Source organism: Kogia breviceps, chromosome X (genome assembly GCF_026419965.1).
Source record: "Kogia breviceps isolate mKogBre1 chromosome X, mKogBre1 haplotype 1, whole genome shotgun sequence".
NCBI classification, from domain to species: domain Eukaryota; kingdom Metazoa; phylum Chordata; class Mammalia; order Artiodactyla; family Physeteridae; genus Kogia; species Kogia breviceps.
In genome coordinates this window covers 3,835,160-3,853,346 of record NC_081330.1, presented here as the reverse complement: position 1 = coordinate 3,853,346, position 18,187 = coordinate 3,835,160, and the positions used below count along the sequence as shown (strand labels likewise).

Below are 18,187 nucleotides of genomic sequence, written 5' to 3'. Positions count from 1 at the left end.
AGTCTGGGGTTTCCCCATTGTCTTTTTCAAACCCAACGAACTCATAAGTGGGGCAAGGAAGGAAAGTCACCAAAAAAGATATGTAGCCCAAAACATCTACAGAAACAATAATAAAGCTCCCACAAAAATTAACTCTCTGAGCTGTGAGCCAAGTGCTCGAGGAAGGAGACAGGTGAGCACTTCTCATTTTGCTCACTGCTCACCATGGTCATTCACTGGGGCAGTGTGGGAGGGTCAGAGGGTGAGGAAAAAGGCTTTCCTCTTATGTCTGGCAGAAAGAAGAACTAAGTAGCCAAGTGCTCCTTTGTGTCTGTTTGGATCTACCAAAAGGCAGACACCAGTATGACACTAGACATGCAAGAAATGTATGGGGCAGGGAGAGCCTGTGAAGGCTAAAGGATGAGAGAGCAAGGGAAGGTGGGGAGAGCCTCAAACCAGAATGCAGGTGGCCTGTGACGACTGTGGGACAGAGGAGGATTGGGTATGAGGTTCAGCCAGGCCAGTGGAGAATTCTTACATCATTTTACAGATGGGGACACTGAGGCCTTAAAAGGAGAAGGTAGACAAACAAATTTTATGCACAGAGATGCAGAAATTCTCAACAAGACCCTAGCAAACCGAACACAGTAACATACGAAAAGCATTATGCACCATAACCAAGTGGGATTTATCCCAGGAATGCAAGGCTGGTTCAACCTATGACAATCAATCAACGTGATAAACAATATGAACAGAACAAAGGACAAAACCAAAACCACATAATCATCTCAGTAGACACAAAAGGGAAAGGAACTTTCTTAAGCTCATAAAATGAATAGCAAAGCCCAGACTAAATTCAGGTCAACTGACTTCCAGGCCCGAGCTCTTAATAGTAGTCGGGGTGGGGATGGAGGGTGGAACTGGCCCTCGTCGCAACTGCATACACTGCACTGAGCCCCATATTGAGGACTTGCCCCTTGTCCTTTCATCCGGTCCTCACAACAGCCCCTGGCAGTGGGCACTGTGTCATCCCTACTTACTGCATAAGGAGGCTGAGGCTTAGAGAGATAAGATGACTTACCTGAGGCCACCCAGCTGCCAAGCACATGAAGGAGCTAAGCCTAGACCTCAGGTTTCCTGCCTCCCGCTCTGGAACTTTCCCTTGCCCTTCACTGCTCTCCTCGTTGATTGGTGCCGCTAGATTAACCCGGTTCCATTAGTTCTCAGCTCACCTACTGCCAAGTCAAGTAGATGGGTTTTTTGCTGGAAGCAGATGGGAGTGTCCTCCAAGTTCTCTGGGGAAAGAGCCCCCTCTCCTATGCCAGTACGTGACAAATCTCAGAGCCCAGACTGTTGACCTACATCGTGTAATCTGGGTTAAGTGGCCATTTATATATGTTAGTGACTCAAACATCTTTACGAGGACTGCAGAACCGTAAAGAAGCAAGCGGCACTGGGGAGGCCAGAGGCCAAATGGTTGGAAGGTGGAGGGCAGCTCAGAGGAGAGGGGAACGAGTCTGTCCTTTGCTCCTGGACATGCTGAGGACCAGGCTGGCTGGCCTCTGGTGGAGGCCATCCCAGTGAGAGCTCTTGCTTCGGGATGAAGCAAGAAAAAGAAGGCAGAGATTTCAGAGTCGGGTAGACAGAGTGATGCAGTTAACTGGGTCGGGACTCAGAAGGCACCTTGGACTGGGAATCTGGAGTGGTGAGTTCTGGTCTTCTCTGATTTGGGGCAAGGCTCTTCTCTACCATGAGCCTCAGGGTCTGTACCTACCAGGGTCCTCAGAGGGTGGCATTGCAGGGCTCCACGCTCAGAGACTGAGTCCCTGCAAAACAGTGCAGATAGATGCTCTCTGTAGGTCTCTCTGACTCTCGGCCTCTCTGTCTTTAACTTGCTCGGCGATCTCTCTTCCCCCAATATTTTAATTGTGGTAAAATATGCATAACGTCAAATTTACCATCTTAGCCAGTTTTAAGAGTACCGTTCAGTGATATTAAGTACATTCAGACTGTTGTGCCTTCATCACCATCAGCCATCCCTAGACCTCTTTTCGTCATGTACAGCTGAAACTCTGTCCCCATGAAACAATAACGCCCAATGACCCACTCCCCTCAGTCCCCGGCAACCACCAATACTCACCAGGCAGGGGAGAGAACATGATCAGGAAGATGGTTTTCCTAGGGTGAGGCTTAGCCATTGTTTGGTAATCTTGAGCAAACCATGGGCCCTCTCCTTCTTCTCTTGAGAATGCTGACTTGAGTGGCTAAGCTCTCATTTCTCCTCGAGTTGTGAGAAAAGCTAGGGTGGTAGGGAGAAGAGTTAGCCCCAGGGAGACAGAATGGGTCAGAAGAAGACAGAAGGTGCGGCCTTCAGTAAAAGGAAAACAGAGAATGATGCCCTGCTCCCATACCAGTGGGGAAGGAAGAAATCCCAGGCTGCTGTGTGAGAGAGGCGTAGCAGGAAAGCACAGGCTCATTTGTCATTGGAATACCTGCTTGTGTATCTATATGGACAAAATCTTGCGGGGAAGAAGGCAGACCCCAAATCCTGAGCCCTGGAAAGGTTGGCATTCCTGACAAAGAGTTCAGTGTCAACCCCAGGCCACCCGAAACCCCATGAAGGGTGTGCTGAGCTGGAGTCCTTACAGCCCTGATCCCGCCCTCTTTCCCAGCGACTGCAGCATCTCCAGAAAGCTCTGGGATCAGCAACAGAAAAGAAAAGAAGATCTAAATTCCAAAGTGACTGTTGTAACCTAAATGGTGATGATTTTACGTGAACTTGAGTTGTTCCTTTGACACACCATCATATTTTCTACTTACATGAGTCCTGGGTTTGTTTGTTTTTTAATCCATATGATACCTACAGAGGGGCATATAAAACAGAAAATAATAAAACCAACACCCGTGTACCCGCCAGGACAGATTAAGAAATAGGACACTCAAAATGTCCTAGAAGCCCTCCGTCTTCCCAGAGAGAGATAGTTATTTTCTGCAGAGATTCCTGCAGATGGCTTGTCCCATCTCTTTTGTGTTGATCCTTACCAGTTTCAAACTTCGATGGAGACCTTGTCTTTTTTTCAATATGTTTTAAGAGCTTCTGATTACAAGAATAATATATGCTCTTTGTAGTAAACTTTGAGATTGTAGAAAAGCGTAGCGAAAACACAAATCCCATGAGATAATAAAATACATAAATATACAATGTATACATTAGCCAGGGATAACCACTGTTGATGTGCTGGAATACACATTATTTTTTTTTCTGTGCCAAAATATGTATTTCACATGACTGGCGTTGAGCTGCGTATATAGCTTTTTCCTTTTATTGTGAAACGTGACATAGATACAGGAAAGTATGCAAGGCCTATATGAACAGTTTAAAGAAGTAGAAAGTGAAAACCTGTGTCGCTACTGGTTAGGTTGAGAAATAGAACATGGTCGACCCCCGCGTAGACCCCGCACCCCTGCTGCCATGTACCCCTTCTGGTAGAATTAACCACTATCTTGATTCCAGCGTTCTCTTGCTTTTTTATATATAGTTCCACTACTTATTCATGAGCTCTTCAACAAGCGATCGATTTGTTCTGAAGAACCAAATGGCAGGCACCATCTAGGTGCTTAAGGCCGCAAACGGTCACCGTGCCACCGTTCACTGGAGGCTTCCAGAAGAGAAGCTGCTCCCCTCTTAGGGAGGTCAGTGGCTAAAGGTACGATGGATCCGGCCATGTGTAAAGCCCACCGCCGCCGGCAGGGCTCCTGGCGGAGTCATGGGCATGGTACTGGGCAGGCAGAAGAAATCTGGCCCGAGGGCGTTTGCTGGCCACAGCCTGCCTCCAGGCCCTCCAGCTTCCAGGTGGAGGTCAACAGAGAACACCTCTGTGGGGTGAAGCAAATCTGGGCGGCAGGGTATGGAAGGCAGAGCAGGAAACTGAGCAGCAAATGGTCAAGGCCGATGTCTGCCGGGGGTGTGGAGGCAGGACGGCCATCCAGGCGTCTGCCTCACTGTGTTTACCCCCCACGTGCACTTCACCTGCCAGAGACCACCTGGGGCTGCTCCACCCGAGCCTGCCACCCACGTAGACCAAGCTGCTTTTCCCCTTTCCCCTCTGCCATTCTGTGATTCAGCTTCCCTGGGGCCGTGGAGTCAGCCCTGGTCTAGCTGCCTTTGAGCTTGGGATAATGCATTCGCCTTATCCTTGCAGGATTGTGTCTTTAAAAACCAAACCAGTGTGAGGTGATATCTCATTGTAGTTTTGACTTGCATTTCTCTAATGATTAATGATGTTGAGCATTCTTTCATGTGTTTGTTGGCAATCTGTTTATCTTCTTTAGAGTAGTGTCTATTTAGGTCTTCTGCCCATTTTTGGATTGGGTTGTTTGCATTTTTGATACTGAGCTGCATGAGCTGCGTGTAAATTTTGGAGATGAATCCTTTGTCAGTTGCTCATTTGCAACTATTTTCTCCCATTCTGAGGGTTGTCTTTTGGTCTTGTTTATGGTTTCCTTTGCTGTGCGGAAAGCTTGTGAGTTTCATTAGGTCCCATTTGTTTTTGTTTTTATTTCCATTTCTCTAGGAGGTGGGTCAAAAAGGATCTTGCTGTGATTTATGTCAAAGAGTGTTCTGCCTATGCTTTCCTCTAAGAGTTTGATAGTGTCTGGCCTTACATTTAGGTCTTTAACCCATTTTGAGTTTATAATTCAAAAAGAGTCATGTACCAAAATGTTCATTGCAGCTCTATTTACAATAGCCAGGACACGGAAGCAACCTAAGTGTCCATCTACAGATGAATGGATAAAGAAGATGTGGCACATATATACAATGGAATATTACTCAGCCATAAAAAGAAACGAAATTGAGTTATTTGTAGTGAGGTGGATGGACCTAGAGTCTGTCCTACAGAGGGAAGTAAGTCAGAAAGAGAAAAACAAATACCATAGGTTAACACATATATACGGAATCTAAAAAAAAAAAAAGAAATGGTTCGGGAGAACCTAGGGACATGACAGGAATAAAGACGCAGACGTAGAGAATGGACTTGAGGACACAGGGAGAGGGAAGGGTAAGCTGGGACAAAGTGAGAGAGTGGCGGGGACATATATGCACTACCAAATGTAAAATAGACAGCTAGTGGGAAGCAGCTGCATAGCACAGGGAGATCAGCTCGGTGCTTTGTGACCACCTAGAGGGGTGGGATAGGGAGGGTGGAGGGAGACACAAGAGGGAGGAGATATGGGGACCTATGTATATGTATAACTGATTTGTCATACAGCAGAAACTAACACACCACTGTATACTCCAATAAAGATAAGAAAAAACCAAAGCAGACCAACCCCTCACGGTACTTTTAGTGGGGCTTTGCAAGGGAGTGAATTTAGATGCATGCATTAGATCTGCTGTCTCGATCCGGAAGTCTCCAAAGGAAATCCTGCCGCTCCCTTCCTCGGTTGCCTGAACGTGATGGTTAGTCGGATGGCTTCTCTGGAACCCCGGGACCTGTCAGCAGTGCTTACTGCACCCAGCGGGGAGACGCTGGACGGCATGGGGGGAGGATTCGGTGCGCATGAGCAGATCGTCTCATGATGATGAGGGTGATGATGATGAGATGATAGGAGCCTTCCAGAAGCTGTCAGAGCCTGGCTCCAGAGGCTCTGGACTCTCCAGAGCTTTGGTACCCTTTGACCCAGTCCCTGACGCTCTTGACCTCACCTCGCTCGTAGGGTGATTCCCAGTGGCCCACGGAGCCTGACCAGACACGCAGTCCTCCTCCTCTATAACCCAGCGTTACCAGCGACGGGCACAGCCCTGGCCACTCTGCGCAAATGCCCCACGGAAAAGAGCTCCCGAAATTTAAACTTGGAAATACAAACATTCGATTATATTCATTTATAGAGGAAAAGTCCAGACAAGCTGAAAGGAAACTTTTACAAAATGCAAATTTACAGAAGAGAATCTCTCTAGTGACCCTCCCACTCCCTGCACCACATGTATCAGAACAGAAATCCCTCAGCTTGGGAGTTCTCCTCAGTTTAGGATACAGTTGTTATAAAAGGAAAACAACACCTGGGTCACACAGTAGCCCACCCAGCAGCCCTTGCACAGCTATGAGACCCTAGCAGCACCCCAGAATCTTCTTGCTGCTGGTCTGCTTATATATCACATTAGCAAGAGTTTCAGTTGGGCAATTGAATCAGGCCAGTCTCGGGGCCTGGGCTTTGTAGTCAGACAATGTCTGGGTTCTAGTCCAGGCCCTGGCACTTACTAATGAGTGACCTCGATCAAGCTAGTTGCTTAACCTTTCCCTTTGTGCCTCAGTTTCCTCATCTTTACAATGGGATCATAACAGTGCCTCCCCCTTCGGATTATTCTAAGAATTAATTAATTGAAATGACTCCAGGAAAGGGCTGAACCCAGTGCCTTAGATTGAGTTCTCAATAAATGTTTATAATATTATCATCGTCGTTTATTATTATTATTAGTCGATTTTACCAAGAGATAGGAAAAGTGATAGCTCTGCTGAGCTATGTTGGCCAGACCACGCCTTAGAGCATGTTCAGTTCCAGGAGGAACGGTCAAGATGGTGGACTAGAAGGACGTGCAGCTCACCTCCTCCCACAGGACAGTGCCTGGAACATTGTAAAAGTGCTTGATACATGGCAGAGGTATTATTGTTAATTAAGACTACCACTGGGCTTCCCTGGTGGCGCAGTGGTTGAGAGTCCGCCTGCCGATGCGGGGGACGTGGGTTCGTGCCCCGGTCCGGGAGGATCCCACGTGCCGCGGAGCGGCTGGACCCGTGAGCCGTGGCCACTGCGCCTGCGCGTCCGGAGCCTGTGCTCCGCAACGGGAGAGGCCGCAGCAGGGAGAGGCCCGCGTACCGCAAAAAAATTAAAAAATAAAGGCTACCACATAAACCTCCGCCACTCTATGAATGACGCACTTCTATCACTTCCCCTTTACAGATGAAGATATTAAGGCACAGCAAGGTTAAGTAGCTTCCCCCTTAGCTTACATAGCTAAGAAGTGGCAAATCCATGATTCAAGCCCAGACCCTCTCTCTCCAGAGCCTGCACTCTTAGCCAGTATGGTGGAGAGCTGTGCTCTCCATTACTGTCACCAGCATTCACAGGTGGCTATTTAAATTCATTAAAAGTGAATACAATTAAGAATTCAGTTCTTCATTTGCGCTAGACACATTTCAGGTGCTCTATTGTCGCATGTGGTCAGCGGCTACCATATCGGACAGCGCAGGCAGAGAGCGTTCTGTTCTTTCTGGGAGGATGATTCAGCATCATCTCAAAGTTCTGTGGAACTATGCTGCTTTGTTGAGCTTCTACGGTTCTATTTCTTACAAAATCTCAGGCTTGAGTTGTATAGCTTTCTTCTAGTGTTATTAATAGATGCATGCTTGTGATATATCGAAATCCCCTTTGCATTTGGCCAAGTAGTGTAATGGCAAGTAAGAGGCCAAGAAGTCTGACTCATATTACATTTTCCTGGTTTCCCATTTACGAAGTGGTCTCCTGTCACCTCTGTTTGACAAGTCGTCACATTCATCCATTTGCCCAGAGATCCAGCGTCTTCCGCAGCTCTGCCTTGCCCTCTGTGAGCTATCTGGATAGCATTTAGTACCCTAGCATGCTCATCTCACTCATGACTTGAACAGCTGGGGCTGGCTTCTGAAGTCAGCCCAGCCGTGAGTGACCTTGGCCTCTGAGAGTCTCTGGCACACGCACCAAGTCTCCAGTTCCTTCTTCTGGGCTCTCTCTGTTCGCCTCTGTTACACGGTTAGTAAAGGAAAGGGGGAGTTAAACAGGATTTGTTGCCTGAACTTTCAGGATGAGTAAGTCTAGAAATCAACAAGCTCCCAGAAGCCAGCGGAATTACAGTCCACAACTGTAACCTTGTGAACGCACGTCTATTTCCTTGCGACCTCCACGGCGAAGGAAGACTGGACCAAGATCTAATCCAGTCAGTAATTGATAAAGCCAGAGCAGTCATCGGCTTCTTGCAAAGCGTCTGAGTATCTGTGGAGGTTAGTCATAATCTGAGCTCACCTTACACCGGAGCCCATTTGTTCTACGGTGAGGTCACAGAATAGCCAACGACGTAGAGTTACTCCAGTGTGGAGTAACTTCTCTCTCCGTGTGCAGAGAAGGAGCCCTCTTCTCCCAAACCCAGCAGTTGCTTGGGGTTTCGTCACTCTGTAAATCAGGTCCAGGTCTGTACCCACCTTCCTGCTGTGCGTCCTGGGTAAACCTATCTCCACTTCCTTGTCTTGTAAACCGGGGACCGTCTCAAATATATGTGTGTGCGCACAGTTAGTGCAGTAAATGCTAGCTGATGTTATTTCCACGGTGTGATGATAATCTCTGTTCTACTGATGGGCTTTATTAACCCAACAGCGTTGAAAAGAGATGAGTAAATGTGCTTAACATGAGGGTCAACGCTCACTTCTATCATTAACATTCGTCCCACTGGACTCTCGTGTCCCGAGTGCCTGGGATATCATGCCAAGCTCGTAACAGATACAGTCAGTTGAATTTTCCAAATATTTGCGGAACCCTTTGCCTGTGCCAGGCACTGTCTGGGCACCAGAGGGAGTTAAAGATGATTAAGACTTGGCCCGACAAGGATGCTCCGTCAGCCAGAGGAGCTGGACCAAAGGAGAGGCCGAATTCCCAGGGTGGGTCTCCAAGGACATGCAGGGTTCCAGAGGGGAAGCTTGGAGAAAGGGCTCTCTGGGCTGGCGAAGCAAGGAGCGCGGGCACAGGGGACTGAACACAGGCGGCAGCCTGTCTGGGGAACTCCAAGGACATGGGTATGACTGCGGGGTAGTGTACCTGACACCATGGGACAGGAAACCTGCCTGCCAAGAAGGCAGGAGGCCAAGGGACAAAGAGCCCTAATTGCAAAGTTTAGCGGGATGTGCTTGGGGCTCTAAGTGGCTGCAAGCCGTCAGAGGGACCCAGGGACAACCTCGTTCCAGCAAGTTCTCTAGCAATCACGGGAACCCGGTGGATGTGAGCTCTGTGAAATCGGGCCCCAGCATCAGGCGCTATCCATCCCAGGGTCTGATTCTCTGAAATTTGGAATCACGCAGAGCCGGCCAGTCCGAGAGGTAGTAATCATGCCCACCAATTACGGACTGACTTGCTTTTCTGAGATTTTCAGTGACTCCAAAGAGAGAGATGGGTTTACCTTATGTGTAGAAACCTCGAGGCGTTGCAAAGTCCCAACCACTTTTTCTTTGGAAGCTGGACCTCCTCCCACTTACAGGGCGTGTGACAGCAGTTTCTTTTCCAAAGTAAATAAAACAAACGGATAAGACACACAAGCATCAGCTACAAAGCTCCTTGTCAGTCAGTCAAGATTGAATCTCATCTAGTTTATTTCTTTTCTTTCTTCACCGAGGATTACACCGGTCTGCGAAGCGCCTGCTCCCGTTTTGCCCCACTTGAATGGGCGGCTGCAGCCCCGTTCCCAACTGCTGCCGAAACAGAACTGCCCGCCCCGTCGGGGCATCTTCTGCTGCTGGTAATTTCCATGTGCCACCTGCAGGGCTCTTTCTGCCTGATGAACGACCAAGGCCCTCTGAGCATATTCTCATGCCAATGAGGGTTCTCTAATATCCTACAGGTCACATGAAGCTACCAGGGATTCCTGAGCAAAAGCTTCAAACGCTTCAGTTCCCTACAAATAAGCCCCACTCATTGCTTTCAGACTGTGTCGTCATGGGGTAGGCAAGGAATCAGACCTCTAGGAATAGTTGCAGATCGGGACTGTAAAAACTCCTATGTGGCTATAAAATAGTGTTTTGAATTATCAAGGCGCTAGCTATGCAGGCACAAAGAATAGTCCATTGTAGAGAGCAACGTTTCTGCTCACGTCCCAGATGACCTTGGTCCAAGGACAAATTGGAGCTTGACGAAGCGAAGCTTCAGGTGGCCAGTGAGCTCAAGCTCTGCACTAATGCACCAGCCCAAGGGGAGGGGCGCCGGGCCCTCTGTAGTTGGCTTCTCGTCAGAATGGCAAAGAAGTTTTCTTTCCCACGTGCAGTGAGTTCACTTGCTAAGCGTATTTCACGTGGTTATTTGGTTTTGTTTTTCTTTGGGGAGAGGGGTGTCATCTCTGAAACTCTCCGAGTAGTTTTAGATTTTCTTCCTAATCCCATCTTTAAGTATTTATAATGTGTTCTTAAAATTTTGCCTGGGGCTGCCTTGTAAAACCTGGCCTGTACTTTTCTTAATGACACACTTGAACAGTTCCTACATTTCAAAGCTTGTTTTCCATATGACAAGCTAATCACACACATGCACACACCATGCCAAACTTCCTGTGGACCTGGGAACCAGGCAAACCTGGATTTGCATCCTCCCCTGATACTAACTAGCTGTGTGACTTTGGGCAACTTCGTTAACCTCTCTGGGCCTCAGTGTCCTCAATTGTAAAATAAGGACAATAATCATTCCTGCCTCATAGACAGCTGTTTCAAGGATTGAGTGAGACCAAGTATTGAAAGCACTTGGCTTAGTGCCTGGTGCGTAGCAAATGCTCGATAAATTCAGCGGTGGCAGTTTTTATCGTTAATTCAAATACGGCATCCAAATACCTGCTGGCCTGTCATCCATCGCAGAGACTTGCCCACAGTAGGCGCTTAGTCGGGTTTATTGTCATGAATTGAATTGACTCCGACTGTTTAGCTTAGATTCGGAGGATAAATATTTCCCTTTCTACTGGGCTGTTTGATAGACACTGGTGATCACTCAAAGCTCAGGTGTTAAAAGCACGAGAGTGAAGAGGCTGCCTCACGTAGAAAGACCTTCTCCTCAAGGCAGGCCCCCCCGGTCCTCTTGGGCACCCCTGTGGCCGAGCGCTTGGGGTGCTCCGCAGGACGTCAGAGCTGTCTCGGCAGCCCCTTGGAGTCCTGAGGCTTCCTGTGACGTGGACATCAAGTGTGAGGGTTTTTAATTGCCTTTGGCTGAAAGAATTGGGTCAGATGTTCAATTCGGGCGAAATCCCTGCCTTCTAAAATACGACGGGAAGGGGAGGTGCCACTCACACGCGAGTCCTGAAACCTGGGGGCCCCCGCAAGGTGAAGTACAGTGAGGGCTGCCGCTCAGGGCTGGGCTGCTGTGAGGTTTCCACTTGACTGCTTGGTTTTGCACTCACCATTTGGTTTTGCAGATTCCTCCCCATGTGTCTACACACACGTAACCGGTTTAGAATGGTGTGCTCTGTGGGGGGGCGGGGCGTGGGGAGGGACCGGGATTGGTCAAGGTCATGGTGTGCTCTGTGGGGGGCGGGGCATGGGGAGGGATCGGGATTGGTCAAAGTCATGGTGTGCTCTGTGGGGGGCGGGGCGTGGGGAGGGACCGGGATTGGTCAAGGTCATTGCTGATGACCTAGCCTGACTCCCATTTCCAGCAAGACAGTGACTGATGGAGGCAGAGGCTCCTTAACTGAGACCCACGGATGGGTAGTAAGTGGTCCAGGAAACCCCTGAGATTAAATGTAAGATGTCGGTGGGCTGGGAAGGGGGAGACACCAGCGTAAGTGCTTTTTTTCTGTGGAGAGAGACCATAGCTTTTAACCGATCCTCAAAGGAGTCTGTGACCCAACACACCTAAGACCACAAATCTGTTGGTGTGTCTGACCAAGCACCCAGACGACCCCGCTAGGCGGTCAGGGCAGTGACAAGAGCAGTCAGAGGCATGTCGTGGCCACGCCGCTGATGGACTCTTCAATGGTTGTTGTAGACTCATGTAGACAAAGCCTGCAAGCTTGGGGAAGCCAGGCCCCCCCAGGTCAGCCTCGGGCGACAGCCCCCATCCTGCCAGGCCCTGGGGAGTGAGTCCTTCCTGCCCGGCAGCTCCTTTGCTCAGGAGCTGGCCCGAGTCACCTCCTCGTACAGCACCTCAGAGGCAGCGCCCTGGGGCGGCTGGGATCCGAAGGCCTGGAGGCAGGTGCCCGCTCCACTACTGCCTAGCTGCGACGCTGTCGGTAAGTCACTTCCCCCAGCCTCGCTTTCCTCATCTGTCAGCTGGGCACGGTCCCCTGCTCAGCCTGCCCGCCTGCCGCACCGGGTTGTTGGGAGGCCCAGAGGAGGTGACAGCCCGGCCCGTAAAGCTCTGTTCACCTAGGAGGGACTTCTAGCAGAGACACCACCCAAGCAAGCAGAGTGCTCGCAGCACCTCGGCCTCATCTCCGGGGCACTGAGTGGGGATCTCCCTGGGCACAGTTGCTCCCTCCCTGCTGTTGGCCTTCCAGCACCCCAGTTCATTCCCTGCCTGTCTGTCCCTGCGGCCAGGCTGTGAGTCCGTGGGGCACAGGGGCTGCGCTTCTGCACCTCCGAATTCACCCCCCACCCCCCGCCCCGACCCCGTGCCTGCCTGCTCCATAGCTGGTGGGCGCTCGGGAACTGCCTCTCCCTCCAGCGATCTGCTGTGGACTCCGCACCCCGAGGTGTTCTTTGACCCCACCTGGGACTCACGCACCCCAAGAAGTGGGAAGTTGGACCGCCCCACTGGAGGACTGGTAGCCCCGGGGGAGGGCAGGCAGATGGAAGCCGAGCCAAGCCTGTCCAAGACGGCTGTGAGTTTGCATCATCCTGCAGATGCTAAAAGAAGTGGCTCGACTTGCCCTAAAGAGTCACGTTAGTGGTCATGAGAGCAAGATGTGGACGCCAGCCAGAGCGGGCCTTTGCAGAGAAGTTCATTTGGCTCGTGGAGTTGTTGTTCTGGTGCATGAAATATCAGTGTGTACAGGATGTCAGACCTCTCTGCAGAGAAAGCTAGAGAAATGAGCATTGGCTGAGTAATAGTGATCAGAAGATGCTCGTCCAGCTGAAAGGACCTCCGGGATTCTGGCCTTTAATGGAAATGCTGCTTCGGTACGTGAGGCCTTGCTCTCCCCATCCCACCTGCCTCGGCCTGCAAGAACGAGCAGTGCTTTCCATTCAAGGGCTATCGATTTTTCTCTCTCTTTTTTTTTCCCCCTTTTCTCTGTGTGCTCTCAGAGCCACAGAGCTCTTTGGCTTGTCCAGCACAAAGCTGCCAGGGAAACAGAATTAACAAAATGGATGGGGACATCGTCCACTCAGGATGTCTCTGAGCGCCACCCTGGTCTGACCTGTTTTTCCCTGTCCCCAAAAGGCAAAAAAATGAGGGATCCAAGCTAGCTTGCCTCGAGAGAATTCATTTCCCCACCTATTATCTCTCTTCAAAGCGAAGCCGGGCCTTCCACCCTGCACTGGAGGGGGAGCGGAGGCTTGGCCCTCAGATCTTCCCTCCGAAGCTTTGGAAGTTGGGCCCACCTCGGGGGGCTTTGAGGGACAGGACCTCCAGCTCAGCCATGACTCAGGAAGACCAGACACAGTGTGAGACGGAGGATGCAGGCACCCCAGGGGAAGAAGAAAGGCGAGCTGCAAAGACATTTGTTTCCTTTGCGGCCGGATCAATCCCAGCATGTAGACCCAGCCCTTCCGGGACCAGGCAGCCCTGAAACCACCGAGATGGAGGTGGAGTCAGGAGAGAGTTCATATAGCTGGAGGTCAACTGCAAAGGCAGAAAATGGAAAAGAAAAAAGCTGAACTGCAGCTCTGGTCATTTTCGATGGCGTTGAGTTTCTCAAGTCCCCAGTGGCAGCTTCAGATCGGTTCAGATTCAAGGGCAGCATCGTGACGGTGGGGGTGGTCCCCGGCTCCTGCTCCAGAGGCCCCAAGGCTCAAAGAAAGACCCCAGCAGGCCTCTGGTGCCCCGGCCTCCGGGTGTGGCAGGTTCCCGTGTACCCTGAGGGCCCCACGGCCTGAGCCTGGGTTTCTGCAGTGCCCGCCCACCCCCCCCATCCCTTCACTCCGTTGTATTCTCTTTAGTAGCTGTGCCACCACCTATGGCAATGATTTTCTTTCATTGATTTGCTCGCGTCTTGTCAGTTGCCCCCTCCACTGTAAGCTTTGTGAGAGTAGAGACACACGGTGCCACCCCCGTGCCTGGGACAGAGCGTGGCCCATGGTAGACCCGTGAGAAATGTCCATCAGCTGACTGACAGAGGGGCCCACCGGGCTGCCAGGTAGACCCTCTATCTTCCCACCCGGAGTCAGGGAGGCTGCCCTCCGGGCAGGGAAAGGCATTGAGCAGAGGCCCGAGGAAAGGGCGGGTGTGCGGCCGCCCCTCCCCCCACCCTGGCCTTGGCCTCTGAGGTCCGCAGGGAAGAGTGGTGGCCTGATGACCCGCTCAGCACTCCTCTGGAGAAACTGAGTCACGGGCTCAGAGTTAGGAGCGCGGGTTAGGAAACACCGAAGCTGGCCTGCCATTCGCCGTGGGCAGCCCGTTTCTGAAGGACACCTGAGGACAGTTTTAGCCTAAGAGCATCCACGCCCCCTCAAACAGGGCTTCGGGTCTGAGGAGTCCCCATCCACGGGCGTGTGGGAGTCCCTAGAATTCAGATCTCCATGCAGAACGCTGTCTTCCAGTCATTTCAAAGGAAAAGTCACAAGAGTGGGTGAGTTGTTTCCAAATTTGGCTTCCCAAAACCACAAAAGAAGGTGCTTTTCCTATTGGAGGAAGAAACAAACCAACCAACCCACACACTAGAGCTCGCTAACCTTTGAACCTTTAACACAGAGGCGAGTGGCTTCTGCTGTGGCAGGCTGGCTCTGCGTGGGGCACCCAGGGCCTTGGCTACTGGGAAAGGAGCACGGAGCTGCCTGGTGCTGGAAAAAGAAAGCCCCTCCCTCTGGCCCTTTTCCTCCTCCTCCTCCTCCTCCTCCTCCTCCTCCTCCTCCCTCTCCTCCCCTTTTCTCCTCCTCTTCCTCCTCTCTGTCTCCCTCTCCCTCCTCCCCTCCCTCTCTCCCTTCTCTGTCCTCCCCTCTCTCTCCCTCCCCCCTCCTTCCCTCTCTTAACTGCGCTGCACAAAATAAGGCTGCAGATCCATCCCTGCAATTCCCCCAGAGCTATTCGCTTGGAGTCCCTTTGTCGATATTCTGCCTCTGCCTCGTCCCCTATCCAGATAGAGCGTCCCTGGGTCCTATGAAGTGGTTGAATCAGTCACGAGACCGTTCTTGGCCTGCAGTGGGGAGAGGGCGCAGCAGGTGCGTGCCCGGCCTCCCGAGGGGCCCAGTGTTGGGCTCTGCTGTGTTGGGGTTCGGGCCGGCCCTTTGCCTGTCTCTCCTGCGTGTGCCTGGCACCCGCAGGTGAACGCTAGCCCTCAAGTGAGCCCCCAGGACTTCCTGGATCACCATCCTGGCCGAGGCCTGTCTGTGAAGGTGGCCCCTTGGCCAGGTGGGAGGAGGGGCCAGGGCCCTCGTTCCTGGGGAGACTCCCTTCCGGGGACCACGTGGGGAAGCACACCTGGGGTCACACAGGGCCCACCTGACGCTGCCCCGCCGGCGTCACCTGGTACAGCAGCGCCCGGCTCCATGACAACCGAGCGCAGCCCTAGGAGAAGCAGTCCTTGTGTGAACGGTGCTGGTGAAAAGCCACAGGTGGCCTGGGCCACGCTTGCAGAGCGCCCACCACGAAGCAGCCACTTTCAGCCACTGCTTCCTCCTGGTCACTGAAAACATTTGTCATTTCCTGTTTTCTCCATTTTCCAACGATTCTAATTGTCAGTGGCGAAAGGCAACAACTGGTTTCTTGGGGCTTATCTTTGGAGCACATTGATTCAGAACAAAGGATGGGGGCCTCCGTCTGCAAAACAAAGGAAGCAGCCTCCTCGGGAGGCCTGGAGAGAATGCTCTGGCTGCTCTGCCAGGGACAACAGGACAGGCCGGGAGCAGAGGGCTGGCGGTGCCCCCGCCCCCGGACGCCCCAGCAGCGTGAAGAGACCCCCGCTTGATGGCGGCACCCCAGATGGCAGAGGCCCGTCCCCCAGGCCGGCGTCAGCCGTGCCCTTTGGACTCGGGAGTTTCTGTAGCCGTGCCGCTCACCAGACCTTCGCTTAAACTTTGGATGCTCTGGAGTTTTGTGCTTCCTTGGATGAACACTGGCCAACGTCCCGTTGTCCCTGTAACCGTGGACCGATCGAGAAGCACTCCCTTTCATCTGGCAGACACTGCCCACTTCCTCCACTCTGACCTCTGCCCCAGCCTCGCCTTCACTCTGGTTTCCCAGGCCCTGGGGGTGTCTCTCCTCTCTCCCTCCTTTCCTTTGGACTCTTCTGCCTGTCCCCTGCTTTGTCTGTGGTCGCACCCTGTGGCCTCCACCTGCCCTTCCCCCACTCTGTCCAACTTTCTGTTATTTGATGAACCTAAGGGAGCAGCTGGCAGGGATGGAGTTAGGGCTGGTGTAGACAGCAGGGCACAGGAGCCGGTTCCTGGAAAAGCAGCGGGCTGGGGAGGCAGAAGCACTGGATCGGCACTTAGGAGACGGCGCACTTCCCCAGCCGTGTCGCCTTGAGCAAGTCATTTACCCTCTGTGAGCCTCAGTTGTCACGTCAGTAAGCTGGGGCCATAGGTCTTGTGCCCAGATCTCCTAGGGCTGGTGGGAGGTTCGACGGGAAGAGCAGAGGTGAGAGGGCAAAGCACAGGGCTCCCCCGGCTCCCGATGGGGTGGGCTTGGGTGGTCATGTGACCCCTGTGCTCCTGAGGTCCTGTCTCCGCACCCACCCCACGCTTTAGCAAGAAGACGGCAGCTCCAGGGCTGAAGAACAGCATCCCTGACACCCACCTCCCAGCAGCCCCGGGAGAAGGGGGGGGGCAAGAGCTCGCACAGGAAGCAAGGCTGAGGGCCGGATGCTGAAATCGCTTGCGGTGTGGTCCACCCGCTGCCACGTGTTCGTCCTCTCTGCCTTGGCAGGAACCGAGGCCGAGAACTGCCCGACAGGCCTGGGCGCCGGGCACCCTCCGAGCGCAGAGAAGCAGGCCCCGGGCAGCCTGTGTTGTCGGGTCAAGTCTTCTGGCCTCTGGGTGGGGGCGGGGGGAAGCAGTTCCGAAAGTAAACTCAGGGAGGTGTGCTCCCCGACAGAGCTGCCTTGGTTGGAGGCTCACCACGAGGGAGCAGACTTCTTGAGAAGGGGACACAGGCGGCAGCGGGGGCGCACTGCACGGGGAGTGAGACCTGGGGCCCAGCCGCAGCCTGGCCCCGGATGGCTGAGGGGCTTGGGGCCAGTTGGGCCTTCTCCCGGCCCTCCGCTGGCCCGCGAGCGGCCCCCAGACTCAGGGCTGGGACTGCAGCCCGCAGGCGTGGCTCCGAGCCTGCCCACCCCGCTTGCAGATGGAGACCGGGAGGCCGTTCCCGTCGCCCACGTGCGGCCAGTCAGGCAAGCGAAGGGAAGCTGGGGCTGAGTGGCTACTCCGGGTGATCTGATCGCGTGATCATCCCGCCCTTCGTGCAGGACCCCCCGGAACAAGCCTTGGCCCTTTCCCCACGACAGCCCCGACAGCCCCGGTTTCGCTCAGCCATCCTTTGCCCTCGTGGCTGGCAGCCCCAAAGCCCTACCTCCATCACTTAGTGTCCTCCGAGGGCGGCCAGTTCGTCGGGGTCTCCCTGAGGCTGGCATGCCCAAACTCTTGTCGGCACCGTAGGCGTGGTCTGGCCAAGGCAGAGTAGTGTAGGACTGTCACCTCCCTCCTTCTACATACTCTGCTTCTATTAATGCAGCCTAACGTCACATTTGCTCTTTTGGTGACCACACCTCACTGCTGCCCCATGCTGAGCAGAACGGCATCCAGAATGCCTAAATCTTTTTTCTCCGTGCTCTTGCTGTTAAGCTCTGTGTCTCCCGCCCCATCCTACGCTGTCGCAGTTGGTTTTTTAACCCAGGTGCAGAATCCTACTTTCATTTATACCTGCGGAGTTTTGCTTGGGAGGGTGGGACATGCATGCGAGCGTGTGTTGGTGTGTTCACTCGTGCTTTCTGCTACACCAAAGCCAAGTCCTGAGTCCCCACGCAGAGATGCCAAGGCTAGCATTTCTGCGTAGCCCTAATCTAACACTTCTTTTCCGTCTTCTGTTTAGCGAGAGACGCCGAAATCAGGTCTTATGGCAATGACCCCTGAACAGCGGAGGGCGTATCTCGCCCAACAGATGAGTCAATTTCAAGGTAAGCGCTTAAAGTCCATGTTCTCGAAAGGGTGGGCCGGCGGGGGAGTGTGTGTGTGAGGTTGGGGGAGAATTCATTCCGGCACAAACAGTTACTGAGATGTTTCTGAAAAGCACTGTTGAGGGACAGGGAGGAGGTCTGCAAGGCACTTCCGGCGCAGCCTGGTTG

At 52.7% G+C, this 18,187-nt stretch overlaps 1 protein-coding gene across 9 annotated transcripts in view; it reads left to right on the top strand.

The window, feature by feature from the left end:
• MAMLD1 (mastermind like domain containing 1) overlaps window positions 1–18,187 on the top strand; it is a 117,694-nt gene that overhangs the window by 96,457 nt on the left and 3,050 nt on the right. For 4 of the 9 annotated variants that reach the window (XM_059051091.2, XM_059051089.2, XM_059051090.2 and 1 more), the window contains 2 exons: window positions 11,737–11,980; window positions 17,935–18,019. In XM_059051091.2, coding sequence (XP_058907074.1) covers window positions 11,737–11,980; window positions 17,935–17,975 — 285 coding nt within the window. In that variant the 3' untranslated portion in view covers window positions 17,976–18,019. Of the gene's footprint in view, window positions 1–9,391; window positions 9,515–11,736; window positions 11,981–17,934; window positions 18,020–18,187 lie in introns of all 9 variants that reach the window. The other 5 variants (XM_059051087.2, XM_059051086.2, XM_067023454.1 and 2 more) reach the window with 2 other exon arrangements.